Source organism: Silurus aristotelis (assembly GCF_946808225.1).
Source record: "Silurus aristotelis genome assembly, chromosome: 24".
Lineage (NCBI taxonomy): Eukaryota > Metazoa > Chordata > Actinopteri > Siluriformes > Siluridae > Silurus > Silurus aristotelis.
The window spans coordinates 18,989,426-19,009,775 of NC_139597.1; the positions used below are offsets into that span (position 1 = coordinate 18,989,426).

The 20,350-nt window shown below is 43.2% G+C and overlaps 2 protein-coding genes across 3 annotated transcripts in view; both read right to left on the reverse strand.

Annotated features, from left to right (window-relative positions):
* Positions 1-5,191, reverse strand: part of syn3 (synapsin III) — a 58,806-nt gene extending 53,615 nt beyond the window's left edge. The window contains exon 1 of one of the 2 annotated variants that reach the window (XM_083527871.1): positions 4,928-5,191. The gene's annotated coding sequence lies outside the window, so the exon portion shown is untranslated. The remainder of the gene's footprint in view (positions 1-4,927) is intronic. The other variant, XM_083527870.1, reaches the window with a different exon arrangement.
* A 647-nt stretch (positions 5,192-5,838) lies between these two features.
* Positions 5,839-20,350, reverse strand: part of LOC310719320 (uncharacterized protein) — a 25,352-nt gene continuing 10,840 nt past the window's right edge. Inside the window, exons 5-24 of the mRNA XM_083528909.1 lie at positions 19,951-20,077; positions 19,616-19,781; positions 19,366-19,498; positions 19,143-19,239; positions 18,909-18,987; positions 18,671-18,801; positions 16,901-17,058; positions 15,039-16,411; positions 13,442-13,803; positions 13,051-13,186; positions 10,962-11,229; positions 10,437-10,484; positions 10,223-10,349; positions 9,797-9,962; positions 9,589-9,709; positions 9,313-9,409; positions 9,138-9,213; positions 8,409-8,539; positions 7,700-7,848; positions 5,839-7,625 (exon numbers count right to left, since the gene is read on the reverse strand). Coding sequence (XP_083385035.1) covers positions 6,577-7,625; positions 7,700-7,848; positions 8,409-8,539; positions 9,138-9,213; positions 9,313-9,409; positions 9,589-9,709; positions 9,797-9,962; positions 10,223-10,349; positions 10,437-10,484; positions 10,962-11,229; positions 13,051-13,186; positions 13,442-13,803; positions 15,039-16,411; positions 16,901-17,058; positions 18,671-18,801; positions 18,909-18,987; positions 19,143-19,239; positions 19,366-19,498; positions 19,616-19,781; positions 19,951-20,077 — 4,994 coding nt within the window. The 3' untranslated portion in view covers positions 5,839-6,576. The remainder of the gene's footprint in view (positions 7,626-7,699; positions 7,849-8,408; positions 8,540-9,137; positions 9,214-9,312; positions 9,410-9,588; positions 9,710-9,796; positions 9,963-10,222; positions 10,350-10,436; positions 10,485-10,961; positions 11,230-13,050; positions 13,187-13,441; positions 13,804-15,038; positions 16,412-16,900; positions 17,059-18,670; positions 18,802-18,908; positions 18,988-19,142; positions 19,240-19,365; positions 19,499-19,615; positions 19,782-19,950; positions 20,078-20,350) is intronic.

Genomic DNA, 20,350 nt, shown 5'->3' on the forward strand with positions numbered 1-20,350 from the left:
CTATAGGACGTCTCTGTTAGTATTTAGTAGCCCCCTCCATGAAGATGCTTTTTCCATGGGACAGCGAGAAAGCATTTGAGCGTCATGCTATAAAGATTGGACCACAACCCGTAAACTTTCTTTCGGCTTCTCCCATTAGGGGGCGCCACAGCGGATCCTCCGCATGTTTGATTTGGCACATGTTTTACGCTGGATGCCCTTCCTAACCCAACCCTCCCCATTTATCCGGGCTTGGGACCGGCGATAAGAGTGGCTGGGGTTGGTTCCCTGACCGGGGATCGAACCCGGGCCGCAGCGGTGAGAGCACCGCATCCTAACCAACTAGACCACCAGGGACCTCGACCCTATTGGAAGAAATAGGATCAGGCAGCCCAGACCTCCTGACCTCACCTTCATCGGTACCTGATTTAAACTAACGGCGTACATCGTTTTCCGTTCGCTAAACCATTTCTCGAGCTGGTTCTAAGAGTCCCGAGAGTCCCCTAGAACAGCGCCCCCCCAACCATTTTTGCTTTTCCAGGCTTTGAGGTGTGGCGGATAAATACAAGAAAATTAAATGATACAAGCATAAAAACTGGTATTTTCTAAATATAATAATAAGCGTGAATCAACGGTGTTGTTTTTTGTTCATTTTACTCGCTTGGGGGTTTGAATTTAGCGCTAATGTATTATGTGTTAGCGGCCGGAGTCCCTTTAAGAAGGTAGTGGATGGAGGTAAGATATGTGACCGAGGCGCCATGACCTGCATCAAGAGTGAGTCATAGACACATGTGGAGGAGAAAATCCGGGAATTTTCCAAAATAAAACATCGTTCAGAATCAGTAGATGCAGTAGTATTGCAGTAGAATACAGATTAACATGGCAGAGGCAGAGCTGCGTTTTCCTGCAGACACAACATTAAAAGAACGTCTGGGTTTTAAGAAATAAAAGCGAATTCTGTCTCCACCATATTGAAATGCGTACAGCAGCATCGTCTTTTTCCCATTGAATCGTGTTGCTTCGTGTATCTTTTTATCCTTCGCAAATCAACGTATAAAGTGCACGTTTGGCAATTTCCTGGCAACCTGCAGGGTCCATTTTTTATTTCTACATCTCAAAACTACACCCGGTATCCACACATCCTTTAAACTATTATTCGACGATCGATGGCTTTATGGCTCGATAACGATATTTTCCACTTGCACAAGCAACTGAATCGATTCAGTGAATCTGGTCGAATGTGGTGTTTTAATCGAAGATAAAGTCAAACAATAAAACACAAATCATCGTCTCCAATAATAGAGAAATGTGGTGTTTTATGGTGTTTGAGATACACGTCCTTCAAGTTGGTGGTCTTTTGTTTAGTAGGATTTTGTAAAGAACAAATACAAAACTTATTCGGAGTCGGAATTTCAAGGCGTATGTGGAAGTGTGGGATGGGAGCCATGTTGGTCCTTCACTTTCTGGTGGAAATCCGCATCCTTCCCTGCTTCATTATGCTTCTTCCTCCATGTGTGACTGTGGAGGGGTGAGTACGCAAGTTCTGTTAGAGATAAAAAGGCCCATTTGGACCTTCTTCTACTGGTCCTTGTGTGTTCGGTGAAGCAAAAGGAACGTGTGCATCTCAAAGACTTTTTTACAGACGCTGTATCTGTCTAATCAACACTTAATTATTCAAACTGAAAACCCGATTTTATTTCGGGGACACGAGACACGACTTCCGAAAGTGTTAATCGCGGTGTTTTAACACGAGTACTATGTGTGTGTGTGTGTGTGTGTGTGTGTGTGTGTGTGTGTGAGAAGTGAATACTTGTTCCCTCATTTTCACATCGCTCTGAACCCGGAGGTGACGGCAGCAGCGAGTCGCGTGAACAGCGTGATCGAACTCAGGCTGTGTCTCAAATCACATTTACATGCAATATTTGAAGAAACCCTTCTTGAATAACGTCACTTTCGTCATCAAAAGTTTGCGGACAAGTGTGTGCTTTTTGAGCATCGCGTTTCACGTCACACGTCTTCCCTCCACTCTTCTGAGAAGATGCTCCACTAGATTTTGGAGTGTGCACGTGGACGCTTGTGTTCAGCAGCAACGAGGGTGTTAATAAAGACAGGAAGGTGAGAAGGTGAGAAGGTGAGGAGGTCTGGGGTGCAGTCGGCGTTCACGTTCATCCACGAAGGTGTTAAGTAGGGTTGGAGATCTTTCTGTCCAAAATGTGTAAACCAGAGCTTCATGAAGCTGGGCTTTGTGCGCACAATGCGCCATAATGGAGCAGGTTCGGGTTTTGTGGTAACAGTTTGGAGAAGAACCACAAATGGCAGGAAAGTTCAGGTGTCCCGAAACTTCTGAAGATGAAGTGTATATTAGATGTCACAGTCCACGAGTGAAGACTCAAGCGCTTAGCTGCCACTGACTGATTCATGCCTCTGTGTGTGTGTGTGTGTGTGTGTGTGTGTGTGTGTGTGTGTGTGTGAATCTCACACTTTCTCCCAGTTCAGTCATATTTTGAGAACAAATCCACAGAAGGTAACGAAATTCTAAATAAAAACACTCTGAGCTTTAACAGGTACCAAAGAACATCTCACACACACACACACACACACACACACACACACACACACACACACACACACACACACACACACACACACATCTCACACACACGTACCCGAATCCAACAAAATAACGAAACGATATTGGTGGTGAAAAGGAAACCTACTGATGATAAAGTGGAGAGAAAACGGAGTGTATCTGGAAACAGGAAGTAACACGACTCCCCCACACGTATGACTGACTGTACGGTGTTTGTGTGTGTGTGTGTGTGTGTGTGTGTGTGTGTGTGTGTGTGTGTGTGTGTGTGTGTGTGTGTGTGAGACTCATAGTAAACATGGTTTGTTTGCAGGACAATGCGTCACCAACGTAAATGAATTGATATCAGTCGTTTGAGTCTCCAGCTGCTCCTGACTGACTTTGGGAGTGGACACCTGACCATCACGCTCACACAGCAGGTTCCTCCTCAAACATCAAGCTGATGCTCCTGTACACAAACGCCAGCTCCGTGAAGACACGGTTTATGGTGTGGAGGTTGTCCTGAACATCTTTGGGATGAACTGGTACACCAACTAAACCTCCTCAACATCAGCGTCTGATGCTCTTGGAGCGAAATAGATAAAACCTGGTTTAAAGCCTTGTGAGAGATCGTCTTTGTCCGCAAACTTTTGGCCCTACATTATGGATTGTATATAGTGTCGTTGTTTTTTTGCATTTTTGGACACACGTTCTTCTCACCTTCAGACCAACGTTTGGAGCACGCTTTGAGCTTTAAATTCTTTTAGCCGAGTGATGAGAAAACATCTCTCTGCTCTTCTGGAAAGATGTTCCACAAGATTTTGTGGAGATTTGCGCTTGTTTATCTACGAGGGTTAGAGAAGAGTCGGGTTCTGATGGAGGTGAGGGGGTCCTGGAGTGCATTCAGCGTGCAACTCTCCAACCCACATCTTCATTGAGCTCACACAGGTGAAAATTGTCATGCTGAAACTCTCGTAGATCAAGCGAATGGGAACATTTCATTAAATCGCCTCCAAAAGACGTCCTCCACAACTTGGAGGAACAGCGTACGGCCGGAAACATCAGGTAGGAAAACAACGGAGAACCCACAGGAACCCGGTGCAGACACGGGGTGAGGTCTGTATGTCAAACCACAATCATACATTAATATGAGCTCATATTAGATCCAGAACCCCTGGAGCTGTCTGACTGCAACACTCTACAGCAGAGCTCTACAGCAGGCCACTCAAGATCTTCCTCTCCAAACCATGGAAAGCAGTTCTGCATGGAGCTCGGTTTGTGCACAGGGAAACATTTGCATTGCCATGATGGAACAGGTTCAGGTTTCTACGTTTGATACAATTGTATACCTCTAATTTTTTATGTTTTCTTTGGTAGACACCAGTTTGGAGAAGAACCAGGTACGGCAGGAACGTTCAGGTGTCCAAACACTTTCATATCGTGTAGAATTTGAACACTTTAAATGACAGGTCGATATAAGGATTATGGTGGTGCACTGACGCATCACACTTCCAAAGCTCCGATCCGACACTCACATTCTCTCCGTGTATCTGATTCAGGTTTCCTCCGAGTTCTCAGGTTTCCTCCCAATTCCAATTGAATGGGTTGCCTATTCTCTGCGAATTCCCACCTCACGCATGCTGTTCCTGGGAACCGTTCGGAGTCCTTGACCAGGATGAAGCAGCTGAATGGTGAACCAATATTTTTGCATGATGGTCACGTGATTGGTCAGTGATTCAGCTTCAATGATTTCAATAGGAAAATCACTATTATGATGGAGATGCGCACGCTGGGTGCAGGCTGTAAATTCCAATCCTCCAGGATCATGGAGCTGCCTGTGACTGTCTGCACCAATCGATCAATCAATCAATCGATATCGAAAGGAAATACTTGTGAATGCGGTGAATTTTTCGGCCTGTTACACGAGTTGAACGAGCGCGTGCGCAAACGAAAAAAAACGCAACGGTGTATTCCTTCCTTTCTCCATCAAGTGTGCACACGATATTATATCATTCTGTATTTGTTGCCCTGGTCAACCTGAGGATGAAACCCGAGGAGGGCGGGGGGAAATACCGCTTGATTGATTATTTGCACACACTGAATCCGTGATGCTCATCGTGCATTAAAGATTATAGATAAATAAAAACATTGCATGCACAGGATTAATTGCAAATGGCAATGAGGATAGGAACTGGGAGCGGTTTTCATCTGAGCTGCATCTCTTCCTATGAAGTGTAAGTGCAGAACACACGCGCGCACACACGCACACAGACACGCACGCACGCACGCGCGCGCGCGCACATACTGCGGAACGCATTCATCTGGTTCATCATGCTGTTGCATTCAAAAACATTCATATCCACATCATGATGAAGTTTTTACCTGTCACGCGTCCGGTCCGGGTTTATTCTTCTTCTTCTTTTAATTATTATTATTAATAATGATAAGCTGAATATTCTCGGTTGAGGAGGATGAGGATGAGGAGGAGATTCCCAAGCTTCACGACTCCCCGTGCACACAGCTTCCTCAATAGACAGCTTCCCAATGCATGCCGGGAAACGCGAGCGCCTTCTGTCGCATCCAGTCCGCTTTTGGGGGCTTGAGGAGCGCGTTACGGGACCGACTGGTAGTGGTGGTGGGAGGGTTGGGGGGGGGGGAGGCGGAGTCGTGGTCACGTGATGGGGGCTATTAATTTTTCATTAGGGCGGTCGCCGGAGGAAGGATATGAGGTGGGAGGAAAGTGCGCTCAAAGCACGCGCATTTAGAATGAATTACCTGTACCTTCAATGTTAGTGTCCATCATTATCATCATCATATTAGTTTGTTCAGTCCAATTCCACTGTACACACACACACACACACACACACACACACACACACACACACACATTCTTTTCAGCCAATTCACCTACTGGTAGATCTTCATGAGGTCGGAAAACATAAGAGAACCCGGAGAGAACCTGCGCAGACACGAAACTCCACCTGGACCGACTTTCATTCTGTTGATGATCAATACGTAGAACTGACGCCTTTTCAATACGCCAGATGTGATTCATCACCAAACCGTTCCAAACATCTGTCTTTGGATCGTTGGAATTTTTCCTTCCCTTCGCTTCAACTTCACCCCAAGCCTGTTCAAATAAATTCCACAAAGCCAGCTCCATGAAGATCTGGGTTTTAGTAGAAGATCTTAAATGGCCTGCTATAGAGATGGGATGAATTTTAATGATGAAGGTCAAATCTCCCAAAAAAATCTAGTGGAACATGAAAAAAAAAGGAAATGAAGATCACAAATAGTGTAGGAATCGTTTATTTATTGGATTATTCTCGATATAAAGCAACACGGCTACACAACAATGGAGACACGTTTGAGGAAGATAATGGAGGAATCCACCGTCTGTCTGTAGTCACAACACAATTTGCTCAACTGCATTATTAATAAGCCCCAGTGTACACAGGGGTTCAGTGCACAGCTGGATAGAAATCAGAACTAATCAATTTCCCGGCTGTGGTTTGGGTCTTGTGTTCCTCTCAGCTTTTTTGAGGAAAATCGCTTCATTTATTGGAAATTTGTGTTTTTTTATACAGAATTTGTTTATTTATACAGAATTTATACATGACTGAAGACTGTACATGCGCTGGATCTGAACCTCTGACCTTCTGAAAAGCTTCAAAAGAGCTTTAAAAAAAGTATTAGTTAAGTATTAGTGCCCTTCCAGAGATCCTAGGAGTTTCTAGCACCCTAGGTAAGAACCCCCCCCCCCCCCCCAAAAGCCCCAATGGCCCCGCCCTCCAACCACAATGCTCCACTCCCACACCATACAAATCTTGTAAGTGATAATAACGATTGGCAAATTGGCAGGTAAATAATTTTGCTCTCTGGCGCCCCCACAGGCTGTTTTTTGCGCCTAGTTTCCCTATGCGTACTTTGCACTTTTGGTAGGTGCTAGGATTATAGCGAGGAACCTGAAAAACTAAATGATTTAGATCAAAATTCAGAACAGCTCCTGAAGAATCGTATTCTAACAAGCACTAATGCCTTCCTCTAGCGTTTCTGGAGCCCGTTCCTGCAGGTTTGGTGCTTTGTGCCTCAGAGCTTCCGGAGGTCTTACCTGCAGGTTTAGTACTTTGTGTAGCAGAGCTCTTGAAGCTCTTACCTTCAGGTTTGGTGCGTTGTGCCTCAGAGCTTCTGGAAGTCTTACTCTCTGGTTTAGCACTTTGTATATCAAATCTGCTGAAGCTCTTACCTTCAGGTCTTATGCTTTGTACCTCAGGACTACTCCCAGCTCTTGAATTAACCCTAGAAGCTTGTTTTGCTCTGGGATTTTCACTTCTAACTGACTTTGGATAATCAGGTTGGGCTGAAGTACCAGCAGAAGCTGAACCCGGACTAAATCCACTATATGATATCGCAAAATTTGAACCGTGGTGTCTTGCGGTGTGCATTCGAACCGATGCCGGGGCTCTGACCTGAGCTACGAAGTTCTCTGGTGGACACAGAGGTCCAAATCCTCCTTGTCGCTTTTGTGGCCTTGTTGGATTGCCAACGGTAAAATTCCTGGCTAAGAAAGGCCTGTAGTAGGGAGAAAATGGAAACTGGCTCCCGCGGTTTGGATGAGGGACAAACGGAGAACGGAACTGAGGATGAGGGAAACGAAAAACTGGAGCCATCAGCGAGGCAGCGATCGGGGCAGAGGTCAAAGCGTTGTAGTTGTAACGAAACTGTGGACAATAATATTTGTTCGAAAGTTGACTGGATTGAGACGGAGCACTGAAACGAGCCTGGTTGAACAGGGAAGTGTGTAGTGGAGGACCATATCGTGCTCCTGGTTCATACCGAATTAGGAACTCGGGGTACACCTGGGGCTTCTCAAACACAACAAATACAGATGGGTTGTTCATATCGTTTACACAACTGTCATAATAGATGCCATTTTTCCCGTCTTTTAGAGGAGGGTGACTATAACTGGGATTCCCGCTGGTATATTCTCCAACGCAGACCCGGCACAGGAACATGCACCGAGTTCCAGATGTGTCGGTGAAGCCGTGAGAAGATTTGGCATCTTTGGTGAAATAACTTCCTGCAGCAAACAAACTGTTAGACATTATACTGTACTGTAGACATTTATTTGGTGTCACCAAATTTTCAACTCACCTTTACCATACGGTGTTGCCATACGTGCAGAAATCCTCCAGTCAATGTTCTGCTTGCAGATGGTATCCACGTGGTCGGACCGAGTGCCGTGGAAGAGACGTTTTTCCTTCTCCTTGCCTTTATCTTTCTCCTTCATACCATTGACATGCCTGTAGGAAATCCACATGACAGAAATCACACACACACTCAACCTTCATTCCAATTCATTTATGCAGTTCTCCAAGCAGCCAATCATGTGGGAATATCATGGACTGGAAAAAGAGCTTCAGATCTTTAAAAGATCTTTAATTGTCCACGTGGTCCTCAAGGTTCGATGTTCGGTATCTACTCTGAGATGCTTTTCTTCTCACAGTTTTCTACAGTCAGATGGAGATGTGGAACCAGGATTTCCTGAGCAATAATCGTATAATCTATATACGGTTTGTTTTCCACACTATTCTGCGCAAACTGCTGCGATCTCGCGCCGTGTGTCAGAATCCCAGCAGGAGATCAATTTCTGAAACACTCAGGCAACCGTGCCACAGTTCAGAGCTTGACCTTGTATCTGCAGGATTTAATGCACCGCGGTGTTGCCACCTGCTTCGGATGCACAAATCGGACAGCGAGTGTATCAGCACACCGATGATGATCACGTGATCGAACAGTGTTTAACAGACCGCGTTTACGTTTTGGAAAACGAAGCAGGTTGTTTGTGGACCGCGAACCGTACCTTTGAAAAGCTTCCCATAAGTCCTTGTTCAGCACCTTCTCAATGCTCTTCACTTTAAACTCGGACATTGTCTCATAAAAGTGCTTGTGGACCTTCTTGTGTTCCTCGGAATGTCTGTTTAGGAGGATCCTCTGGAACGGAAAGAAAGCACTTTATTGTATTTCTCATTTTCAAAAGAATTTTTTGCATGTAAAGTAAAGAACCGCACCCTTAGATGCCTGTAGATTGTATAAAAAATATTTGCGAATGCACCCGTCACCACACTTACTGTATAAATTTCATTATTGTATTTTAATAATGAACTGACATGCATTTGTATGCATTTTATATTATAGAGTGCAAGACGTTTATGAGCACCTAGAAAATTGCTGAACATAAAATTCGAAAAACATACAATCACAGATCCAATAATGAAAGGGGGATCAGGATGTACATGGCAACCCGGAAGTTGGCACAAAGTGAAAAATGCACTTTCTAGGTTAAGAGTCCGTGAGCCTGATCAGGAGATCTTCGTTCCAGCAGGGTTGAACCAGTCCTAGGACAAGTTTGGTGAAATACACGTGACCTTCTCTGCTCAATGATGATTGTGGACCTCCATGGAAGGGGGGGGGGGGTGTATTTGGGGGGAAGAGGAATAAGATTCCAGCAGCATCTTTTTTAATATGCACTTAAATGAAAGCTGGTCTCACCAAGTCCTCTTTTCTAAAAACAGTGCCAAAGATCTCTTACCTCGAATCCAGCTGCAGATGTATTTGCTTGACCCGAGTCACATGGTACAGCTTGGTGATCCTTGGATTCCATTTCTCTACGCAGATAACAAACAAATATCATGTTAAACGTATGGAAGACTAAATATGAACGTCTAAAGCTGATTTTTAGAAGATTTTCACCATAAAAAAATGACCTTGCTATGATGTTTTGAACATCTTCTGCTGAGAGGAACATGGGTCTCCTCCTTACTCGCATTGCGGTGTTCATTTCTTTGTTGTACTGCATCATATCTACATCAAGTGGATGCATAAAAATCAGAATGATCCAAATCTCTTTCAGCACGATGAAGCGCAACCGAAAGTGGTGCTCCTGTGATATTCAGACGGTTCTATTTTCCAGTCTAGACATCCGTCTGTTTTTTTTTTTTTTTTATCTAAAAGATGAAGATCATTGCAATAGAACATCCTACCTTGCATATTGATCTCATAAGAGTGTCCGGCTGCAGCGAATTTAATAACAGAATAACGGTTCTCTTGGTATTTCCACTCCAGGTTCTCACTGGTGATGGAACTCATATCGTGCGATTTTTCCTAAAAAAATCGAAAAAAAAAAAATCAAATATCAAAATAATATACGTATTAATAATAATTAATAATACGAGTAGCGCTACTGCTTACTGATGATCCGTACTGGACCCAGGTCCCATCTCCCTTCTCACAGTACCAGATCCATGTTGTAGTGAGGGCGAAGCTGGGATCCAGAACTGCTGAAATGGTGGAGAGACGGCGAACATCTAGACAACCTCGAGTCATTGTGTCGAAGTGTACGGGTACGATGCCTAAACTGGGAAAAAAACAAATCACGTGGAGGAGAATCAAACCGGAACTGAGGCAGTCTTGTCACAGATTCCTCTTGCCACACGGTGGCAGCACTGGGATTTGAACTAACAAGCTTCCAGTGAAAGATCTTCCCAGTACTGTTTGCTCTGATAGGAGGAAACCATGTAGCTAGAAATCGCTAAGTGAATAACGCATACTGAGCGTTTCACGACACCGCGTGTGAATGCGCACGTGGCCGAAAAAAGATGCGATTTCAATATACACCTGTGCGTGTTAGCGGGATCGCAGAACGCTTTCTCTACTTCCTCGTGATCAGGGAGAAGATCCCAACCTGGGCCGTTTCTCTGCTCCCATTTATAGGGCAAGAAGAAATGTGCGTCCTCGCACGTGCCTGTGCGGAGAAAACGCACGTTTTTTTATAAGAACCCGGTATACGGTACGTTTTAGTGATTGAGGGGGGGGGGGGATGCTAACTTACTTTCCACGTCGCAGGAATTTCGGAAGTGGAGAAGACAAATCCATTTCTCTGAAGGAAAAAACAGAAAAGAAGAAACAACTGGTTTGTTCAGATTTTATAATATATATATATATATATATATATATATATATATATATAACACTTTATCCACAAAAGTATTGGGACACATGATTCAGACACATGAAACGTTCCCTTCACTTTAACTAGGAGACCCGAACCAAAGCTCCATGAACATATGGGATGGAGAAGATCTTCTGTTATAGAGCTACAAACCCAGGATCCCAGGTGCCTTCATCTCCACCTCCATCTCCTTGTGCATCCTTGTGGCTGAATGTGCACAAATCTCCACACAATCTAGTGGAACATCTTCCCAGAAGAGTGGAGGTTGTTATAAGAGCAAATGGGGATTTAATGTGTCCACAAACTTTTGAATCGTTTTTCGAATTCGTGAGATCCGTTCGGTGCTGATGAGAATGAAATGCATCTGAATGGCTTTTAAAAAAAAGAGGAGCTTGGGAAGCTTACCTGATGTTCTGCTGAAAATGTTGGGTTTGTTCATGTCTGCGATGGTGAGCATGTTCTTATAGATCAACACTAAAACGTCCATTAGCTGACCGGGCACGCCGCTGTCCTGCAACGTCTTCGCCGGGTGAGGCTCGTATAAATCGTGGCATCTGCTGCATCCGTCACACGTTCCTCTGATGTAGTCCTCGCAGACGTGGAGATGTTTACAGGATCCTGCTTCGGGGCAGTTCCCGAACTCGCCGCCGCCCTCGTTATACGCCGAACACACCTGTGTGCACGAGGCAGAGGGAGTTACGTTCAAAAGATTTCCATTTACGCCATTCGGCAGACGCCCTCATCCAGAGAAATTTATCTCAATCGTATAAATGAGCAGCTATGGGGTTAAGGGCCTCACTCTGGGGCCCAGGAGTTTATCCCAACCAAAACGGCTCCCAAGACGACGAGCCGAAGCCACGAATACGTCCGAGTGGTCTGGAGTGAAATCCATCATGGAACGACCTGCTCAGTCATCGCACCTAAATCCTACTGATCTGCTCTGGGATGAACAAGAAACCTCCAAGTAGTGAAGAACATCTTCAGAACGTTTTGGAGAAACGAAGTGTTCGGATGCTGAGATCGTGTAAAGCCGCTCTTCACGCTGAGAGAGGATTGTTTCATGAAAATAAAGCGCAACATCTGGACGTTTTTAGATTAGTTTGGTCAATGGAAATCTTCCGGAAGTTACATCACCGAGTTTATTGCATAGAAACAAAAGGGATGCGCACGTTCTACGTTCCACCTTCTAGAAACAAAAAATGGGTTATGACGCATTATAACGTATTGAATTTACGCATTGTGCTGCTGACAGATGATTGGCTAATCGGACAATCACGTGAATGAACATGTGTACAGATGTTTCTATTGAAAGAAAAAAACAGTGAGGAGAAAAAAACCACATGTGGGGTGTTTGACATCATAAGTTTCGTAGAGCGATACAAATTCACTCCTTTCTTCTTTTAGTTAATCAGTCACTCATCCGTAATCAGACCCCTGCTGTAAACACAGCGTACACACACTTCCTGTATAACAGGAAATATTAGTTTATGCCCAAAGATTTGGAAATTAAATATGAGACATATATGCATGGACAGGATTGTGATTGGCTGAAAGGAAGTTGAGGTAGGAATAGTGGATTGTGATTGGCTGGAACAAGGTTCAGGTATGAATAGTGGATTGTGATTGGCTGGAACGAGGTTCAGGTATGAATAGTGGATTGTGATTGGCTGAAAGGAAGTTCAGGTGTGAATAGTGGATTGTGATTGGCTGGAACGAGGTTCAGGTATGAATAGTGGATTGTGATTGGCTGGAACGAGGTTCAGGTATGAATAGTGGATTGTGATTGGCTGGAACGAGGTTCAGGTATGAATAGTGGATTGTGATTGGCTGGAACGAGGTTCAGGTATGAATAGTGGATTGTGATTGGCTGGAACAAGGCTGAAACAATTGAATCAGCGTTCTAAATAAATAATAATCACACGTAACCATATTAATCTGAGTTTCAGTTCGATATAAAGTGAGACAGCGACTGTACACGTTCCCTCATGACCTCACTGAGCTCCATGGAGGAGTTTGGAATGTGGTTGAACTTCTATATGATTTTTAATAAATGGTTTGAGGTGCAGGATGAATTCTGGACGAAATCGGAATTTTAAATATAAAGAGAAACAGCAGCAGGGTTGAACTCCAATAGCTTTGTTATTAATCTCACTGTGCCTTTAATTACTATGCAAATAAATGTTATCTTCTGGCACTACTTTATCTCTGGGTGTGACTCGGAGCAGAAGGGTTTTATATAAAGAATGCGCAATAAAAATTGCTCTGAACCTAACGACAGCTCGAACTCCTCAATGTGACCATGGGAGAAGATGATCATTCACGGCTACGTGTGAGGTCTTACACCATTTTAACGGGTTGTTCTTCATCTCCACATCCTGCACTAACATCCTGTAACAGCTGGATTATCAGTTACATAGAATACAAGAGGGAATAAAAGTCATCAGTGTGGTTTAAGGGATGTAACACCAGACTCATGCTGTTTTTCAGGTCTTACTTGAGGCAATAACGTGGTGTCGTTTTGCAGCAGTGTGACGCACAACTCATCGCAATCCAGTTCCAGCAGTTTGTGTTGGCAAAGAATGCCGACGTTGTGCTCTGAATAGAGATCGTGGCTGAATAAACACTCGTCTCTGAAATTGGCAAATGAGAAATACGGATTTATTTTCGAACACAAATCAGACAGATAATGCACACACCAAAAAAGGAATAAATCTTATATATTATCATAATAATATTCATAATAATATTTAAGATAATATATAATATAATATATAAAATGATATATAATATTCATAATAAAATAACATTCATAATAATATATAATATAATATATATAATTTATATATCTTCAGTTGTGGGAGATAAATTGTTTTGTTTTTTTTTACCTTTCGTCACATGGACACTCCTCTCCAAACAGGTAGCTTTTGCACAGGTGAAGGTTCTTGCAGCCTTCACAGCCCTCAGTCCTACACAATCTCAGATTGGTCTTAATACACTGTCTTTCACTGTCCTCATCAATGAGCACAAATGTCTCTGTCTCACCTTCAGTCTCGTTCAATTCGAGCTTACAGACCTCATCACACACATCCTCCAGCTCCTTCTGTTCACCTGGTGCACAGAAATACTGATTAACAGCCTCTTCTGACTCCATGACTGACTCCTGTCCTGCTTGTGCTCTTCCCGAAGTCCAGGAAAATAGCTGGTAGTTTCGTTTCGTCCTGGTGAGTCGAATCTGATGACTCGGTTCCTAAAAATGATTGGTTCAGATTCGTTTATTGCCTCGTTCAGTGACTCGTACAGGCGGTGACTGAAGGACGCGTCAGGAATGAGGAAATAAATGTGCTGTACATGTCCATATGTGTTTATTAATAATAATAATAATAATAATAATATCAGTCTTACAAATATATACACACTAACACTCTCTCGCGCTCTCTCTCTCTCTCTCTCTATATATATATATACACACACACACACACACACACACACACACACACACACACACACACATCTGTCTGTCTGTCTATATATCCATCTCTCTGTCTGCTTTTCTGTCTGTATATATATATATAAAGAAATATATGCAGATCCATCACACAGTTTGTTCACAAACTGATGCACTAAGGCTTGAAAAACTACTGTTTGACCTCCTGATGACTAAAGCAGACAGAATATATTTTCTTTTGTTTGTAATATTAAGTTGAAAATCAAACAATAAATAAATAAAAAAATAAATAAATACAAGAAAACCTTACAGCATTTACAGCAAACAATTCTCATGTTTATTGTGTGAAATAATCATCAATCATTATTACATCATAACACACTGAGATCACACTTCGTGATTATATATATAAATATCGATCTATATACCCCATGCCTTCATGTCATTGCTCCATCTGCTGGTCCTCTCACAGAAACCCATCAGACATCAGAACCAATTCGGAGTACGAACGAGTTCAAATCATCCGTCAGTCAGACGCGTGTCCACAGCTTTAATCTTTTCTCTTATATAATGTATTCAAGCAAACAAGGATTTCTATTGGCCGCATATCAAAGGTGCATTTACTTATGAAAAGGTTTTATAGAGACATGAATATTATAATCAAGTTGTCAACTATTTCATTTCATTTAATAAATTTGATTAAATAAGAATAAATTGAATTTAATAATGCATTCATTTGATTTTTCGATATTTTATTTGTATGAATATTCAAATCTATTCGTTTCCATATATTATTTAGGCGAGCACGCATTTTTTTATTTCAAATTGTTACGAAAATATAAATGTTATAACTTTTTATTAAAACACGTGAGAGGATACGTGGAAACTGATTCGAATGCGGTCTCAGAAGATTGATAAGGAGGTTATTCGTGTCTTCGTACATGGCGTTGTGAAGGTCACGTGGAGCAGCGATTATGCTCAATTCATCTGAAATCAATGTTTGTTTCCACCGAATCGATTCGAAGGCGTCACTGCACCACGCACTCGCTGCTCTTCACGTTTTGAGCTTGTGGGACGTTCTGGGGGTTCGGGCTTTTCGCAGGAGGTTGATTAGCGGAGACATCAGGAGGCTGCGTTCCATAAAAGGAAACTGAAGTTAAGCCTTCGGAGAAGGACGGCTCAGGAGCTGAAGAGGAACCGGCCGTGTACATCACGGAGAGGTCGGAGAAAATTGGAATGTTGGAAGGTGTACCAGAGCTAAGAATTTCAAAATCTGGTGCAGCTGAAAGTGGTTGAGAGTGGTTGCTTCTCTCAGCTTCTCTGTGAGCTGAAGATCGTTGTGAAGCCACCAAGTCTGGGTTTGAACTTTGCTTGGATGTTTCTGGATTTCTCACAGATATTGCCAAGACTTGGGCTGACTTTCCAGTGGATATCAATGAAGATGAAGAAACCTGAGCTGGCTTTGGAGGGAAGAGTTCCTCAGGTGTGTTAGTGAAACCGAAACTTGGTTCTGAGCCAAACGTACGTGCTGATTGGATCACGTTTAGTTTATCATCATCGATGTGAAAGCTTTTGTCGACATCTCTAGAGGACCAGGTTTCATGAGAGGATGATGAGGATCCAGAGCGAGACGGATTATAACCTGGAGCGCAACTGGGTTTTGAGGTTTTGTTCTCGATTTCTGTGAAGAAGGTGATCGAGGAAGCATCGAGGTTTTTGGGTTTGTCTGGAGAACGTGGCGATGGATCCAAAGAGTTGGAGGTACAAGCTGGCACGGTCTCTTGAAGGGTTTCCTCAATCCCAGACGGAACTCTGTTCCCCGATAGACTAGATGGGTCTAAATGGGTCAAACCTGGAATCGTTTTAGATGTTCTCAAGCTCTGGTCGAACTCTCTGAGCAACCTGCTGTGTGAAGTTAAACCACACGTCGACTTCGAGTCTGTTTTCGGAGCTCCGGTGACTACATCTGTCAGGCTTTTCCCATCATTTGTCTCCAAAAAGACATCTTTATCTGGATTTGCTGCTGGATCTGAAGGAGACCTTGTCGTAAAGATGTTTGCAGAAGATAATATGTCCCAGGACATGACGTTGCTCGCGGAAATACCGGAAGACTCGCTGACGTTTGAACGAATTACTCCGATATCTTTTGGGATGCTGGACTTCTTGTACGTAATGAGGAATTCTGGGTAAACCTGGGAGCGGTCGAAGATTATGTGGATGGTGGGCTCATGTACGGTGTTTACGCAGCTGTCGTAAAGGTTTCCTGCAGCGCTTCTGGACGGAGGTCTGCGAAAATGGGGCGCTCCTTTGGCGTACTGTCCGACCAGCACCCTGCATGCGAACATGGATCTGTCGCCGTAGCGATCGGTGCAATCGGTGGAATATTTCGCATCCCTGGAAAAGTAGCAGCCTGCAACAGATTCAATAAAGCAAGTGGTCAGAATATTTTATACCACCAAAAGTTTGTGGACACCTGACTACACGATTGCTATGACTCTCGTTCCACGTTTATTCAGGTTTAGAGCTCTATAGAAGGAGATCTTTTATCTAAGGAGAGGTGTGTGTGTGTGTGTGTGTGTGTAAGAGGAAGGGATGGGTGATGTTAATGTGTGCCCATATGTATGATGTGGCTCTTTGCGGGAAAACAGTAAAAAATGTGGCTCTCGGTCTCTGACCGGTTGGCCACCCTGAACTAAACCATCGACTACCCATGACTACCTACTGCCCAAATGTACTGTATGTAACTGTACGTTCTCCGTACCTCAGATCACATGACCAGTACACCCACCCTAGCGCTTTCCACCAGGCCAATTAACATCTAACTAGCGGATCACGGATGTGTTAGCGTACCGAGCCGTACCACATGGTCTAGTTGGAAAAGCCACATGAGCGTGCTAACCTTCACCGTACACTGTTGCATTGGCTCCAGACTCCTTCATGTCGAAGTTCTGGCGGCATATAGCGTCGATGTTCCTGCCGTTGGTGCCGTGGAATAGCAGTCGCTCCGCATCGCCGTATTTTTTGTCGCTGTTTGCTTTTTTCATTCGTTCTTTTTTCCTGCGAATAAACCACAAAGATCTGTACTATATTCCCATAAGAATCCATCCATCCATCCATAAAATCTTCCAAACAACCATCCATCCATCCATCTAACCAACCAATCATCCATTCATCCAACCATCCATACATTCAACCATCCAACCATCAATTCCTTCATTCATCTAACCTTCCTAATCCTTATATCCGTCTAGCCATAAAATCATCCATCCATACACACATCCATCCAGCCATAAAATCATCCATCCATACACACATCCATCCATCCATCCAGCCATAAAATCATCCATCCATACACACATCCATCCATCCATCCAGCCATAAAATCATCCATCCATACACACATCCATCCATCCATCCAGCCATAAAATCATCCATCCATACACACATCCATCCATCCATCCAGCCATAAAATCATCCATCCATACACACATCCATCCATCCATCCAGCCATAAAATCATCCATCCATACACACATCCATCCATCCATCCATCCATAAAATCATCCATCCATACACACATCCATCCAGCCATAAAATCATCCATCCATACACACATCCATCCATCCATCCAGCCATAAAATCATCCATCCATACACACATCCATCCATCCATCCATCCATAAAATCATCCATCCATACACACATCCATCCATCCATCCAGCCATAAAATCATCCATCCATACACACATCCATCCATCCATCCATCCATAAAATCATCCATCCATACACACATCCATCCAGCCATAAAATCATCCATCCATACACACATCCATCCATCCATCCATCCATAAAATCATCCATCCATACACACATCCATCCAGCCATAAAATCATCCATCCATACACACATCCATCCATCCATCCAGCCATAAAATCATCCATCCATACACACATCCATCCATCCATAAAATCATCCATCCATACACACATCCATCCATCCATCCAGTTATAAAATCATCCATCCATACACACATCCATCCATCCATCCATCCATAAAATCATCCATCCATACACACATCCATCCATCCATCCAGTTATAAAATCATCCATCCATACACACATCCATCCATCCATCCAGCCATAAAATCATCTATCCATAGACACATCCATCCAGCCATAAAATCATCCATCCATACACACATCCATCCATCCAGCCATCAAATTATTAATCCATCCAACCATTCATACATCTATCCATCCATCCATAATATCATGCATCCATCCATCCACCCATCAATCCATCCATCCATCAATCCATCCATCCATTAAAGGAAATCATTCATCCATCCATCTATCCATCCATCCATAAAATTATCCATCCATCCATCCATCCATAACATCATCCATCCATTCATCCAAAAAAATCATCCATCCATCCATCCATCCATAAAATTGCCGCAAATGTAGATGTAAATGTAGAAAACTATCCATCCAACCAACCATCCATCGTCCATCAATCCATCCATTTATCCATCGGAGGACAAAGTAGAAAACCCCCTCAAGCACCAGGAGAACATCAGATATATTTTAATCTTCTAGTCTTCAGTGTCGAAATCAATATAAAAAAAGATTTTCAGACGGAAATATTTCCCAAAGCAGAATTCTCACTCACGTCTGGAAATCCTCCCATAATTCCTTGTTCTGAACCCGTTCGATGGTCAGGATGTTGAACTCCTTCATGGTCTTGTTGAAAAGTTCCTGCACCCTGACGTAGTCCCTGTGAGATGCGTCAAGAAAGACGCGCTGTAATGAAAACCGGGGGAGGAAAATAAATAAATAAATAAATAAATAAATAAATAAATAAATAAAAAGGTACAGCAGAAGAAATAAACGGAAAAAAAACACTGTACCTGAAATCCGGAGTCAGGAATCGCAGATTTATCCCAAAATCCTGGTACACCTGGATGAGAGCTGCAGTTTGGAGCTCTTCTGCAAAAAGGAATAAAAAGAACGATCATGAATATGAATACATGACTATCCATCCCTCCATCCATCATTTAGTCTTATGCTTAAGTGTCCACAAACTTTTGACCATATAGTGTGTACTGTAATGCGTGGTTATTATGGGATGTATTTATTTCTACCCGATTCTTGTAGTGCGGATGTCGAAGAGAGAAACAAAAAACGGTCTGCGTCTTACTGCTCTCTCTGAGCTACTCAGATCGTTCCTCTGCTTCATATCTTCATAAAATCACACACACACACACACACACACACACACACACACACACACACACAGAGGATATTATGTCCGAGATCCACAACGTATCAGCTCGACTCTGGGGTTTGAATGAGATCTGACCGTACCTCTGAAATTCAGCTCATAAGAATGTTTACCCGCCGTGAACTTCACCACCTCGTGCGTCTTGTCCTCCAGGTAGTGGAGATATTTTTTCTCCAGCCCGTCACTGGTGATGGAGGACAGCCTGTGCATCTCCTTCTGTCATTTTACAAAGAAAAAAAAAGTTCATTCAAAGCAGAATTGTATAGTAATAAATAAAACCATAGCAAAATATTCTGTTTATTTTCTCTGCACTTCCTCGGAAGTCTTACGTACAACAGATCCATACTGGATCCAGGAATTATACTCGTTCTTCCAGTACCAGATCCACTTTGTAGTGTGTCTGAAGTTGGGTTCCATCACGGAGGACATCGTGGAGAGACGCCGCACCCGGTGAAGTCCCCGCGTCATCGTGTCGAAACGCACGGGCTCGCAGCCGACACTATTACCAAAGACCGGAGAAGGAACGTCAGAAGTTCAACAATAATAAAAAAAAAACGACATAAAGGTCAAGATCTTCAACAGCCGGATGTGTCCGAATACTTTTGAACCAGACAGAAGAACAGACATATTTCCGTGTGGAAATAAAGCCAGTTTAGTTTCTTACGCACCTCTGGGTTTTGGCTGGATCGCAGTAATCTATCTCGATCGCTCGACTGTTATGGAGGTCCATCCAAACCCCATCCATCTCCATCTCCCACTTATAGGGAAGACCAAAATGGACTCTCCAGCATTTCTCTGCAATCAAGACCAAAATATCCAATTAGAAAACAATTTTGAAGACCAGTACACTTTATGGAGAAAAGTATCAGGCTGTTCCATGAGGTTCTTCACCAAAATGTTCTTATAAACCTGAACACACACGACTGTATAAGACGTCTTTGGAGGTGGCAGCAGGAAATATTTCTCCGTTAAGATATGAGGTGGAGTGGAAGATCTTTTTTCCTTTAAATTTTTTCTTTATTGTGTGTCAATTCCATGTAGCAGGAGGTAACAAGAACAAACCGAAGA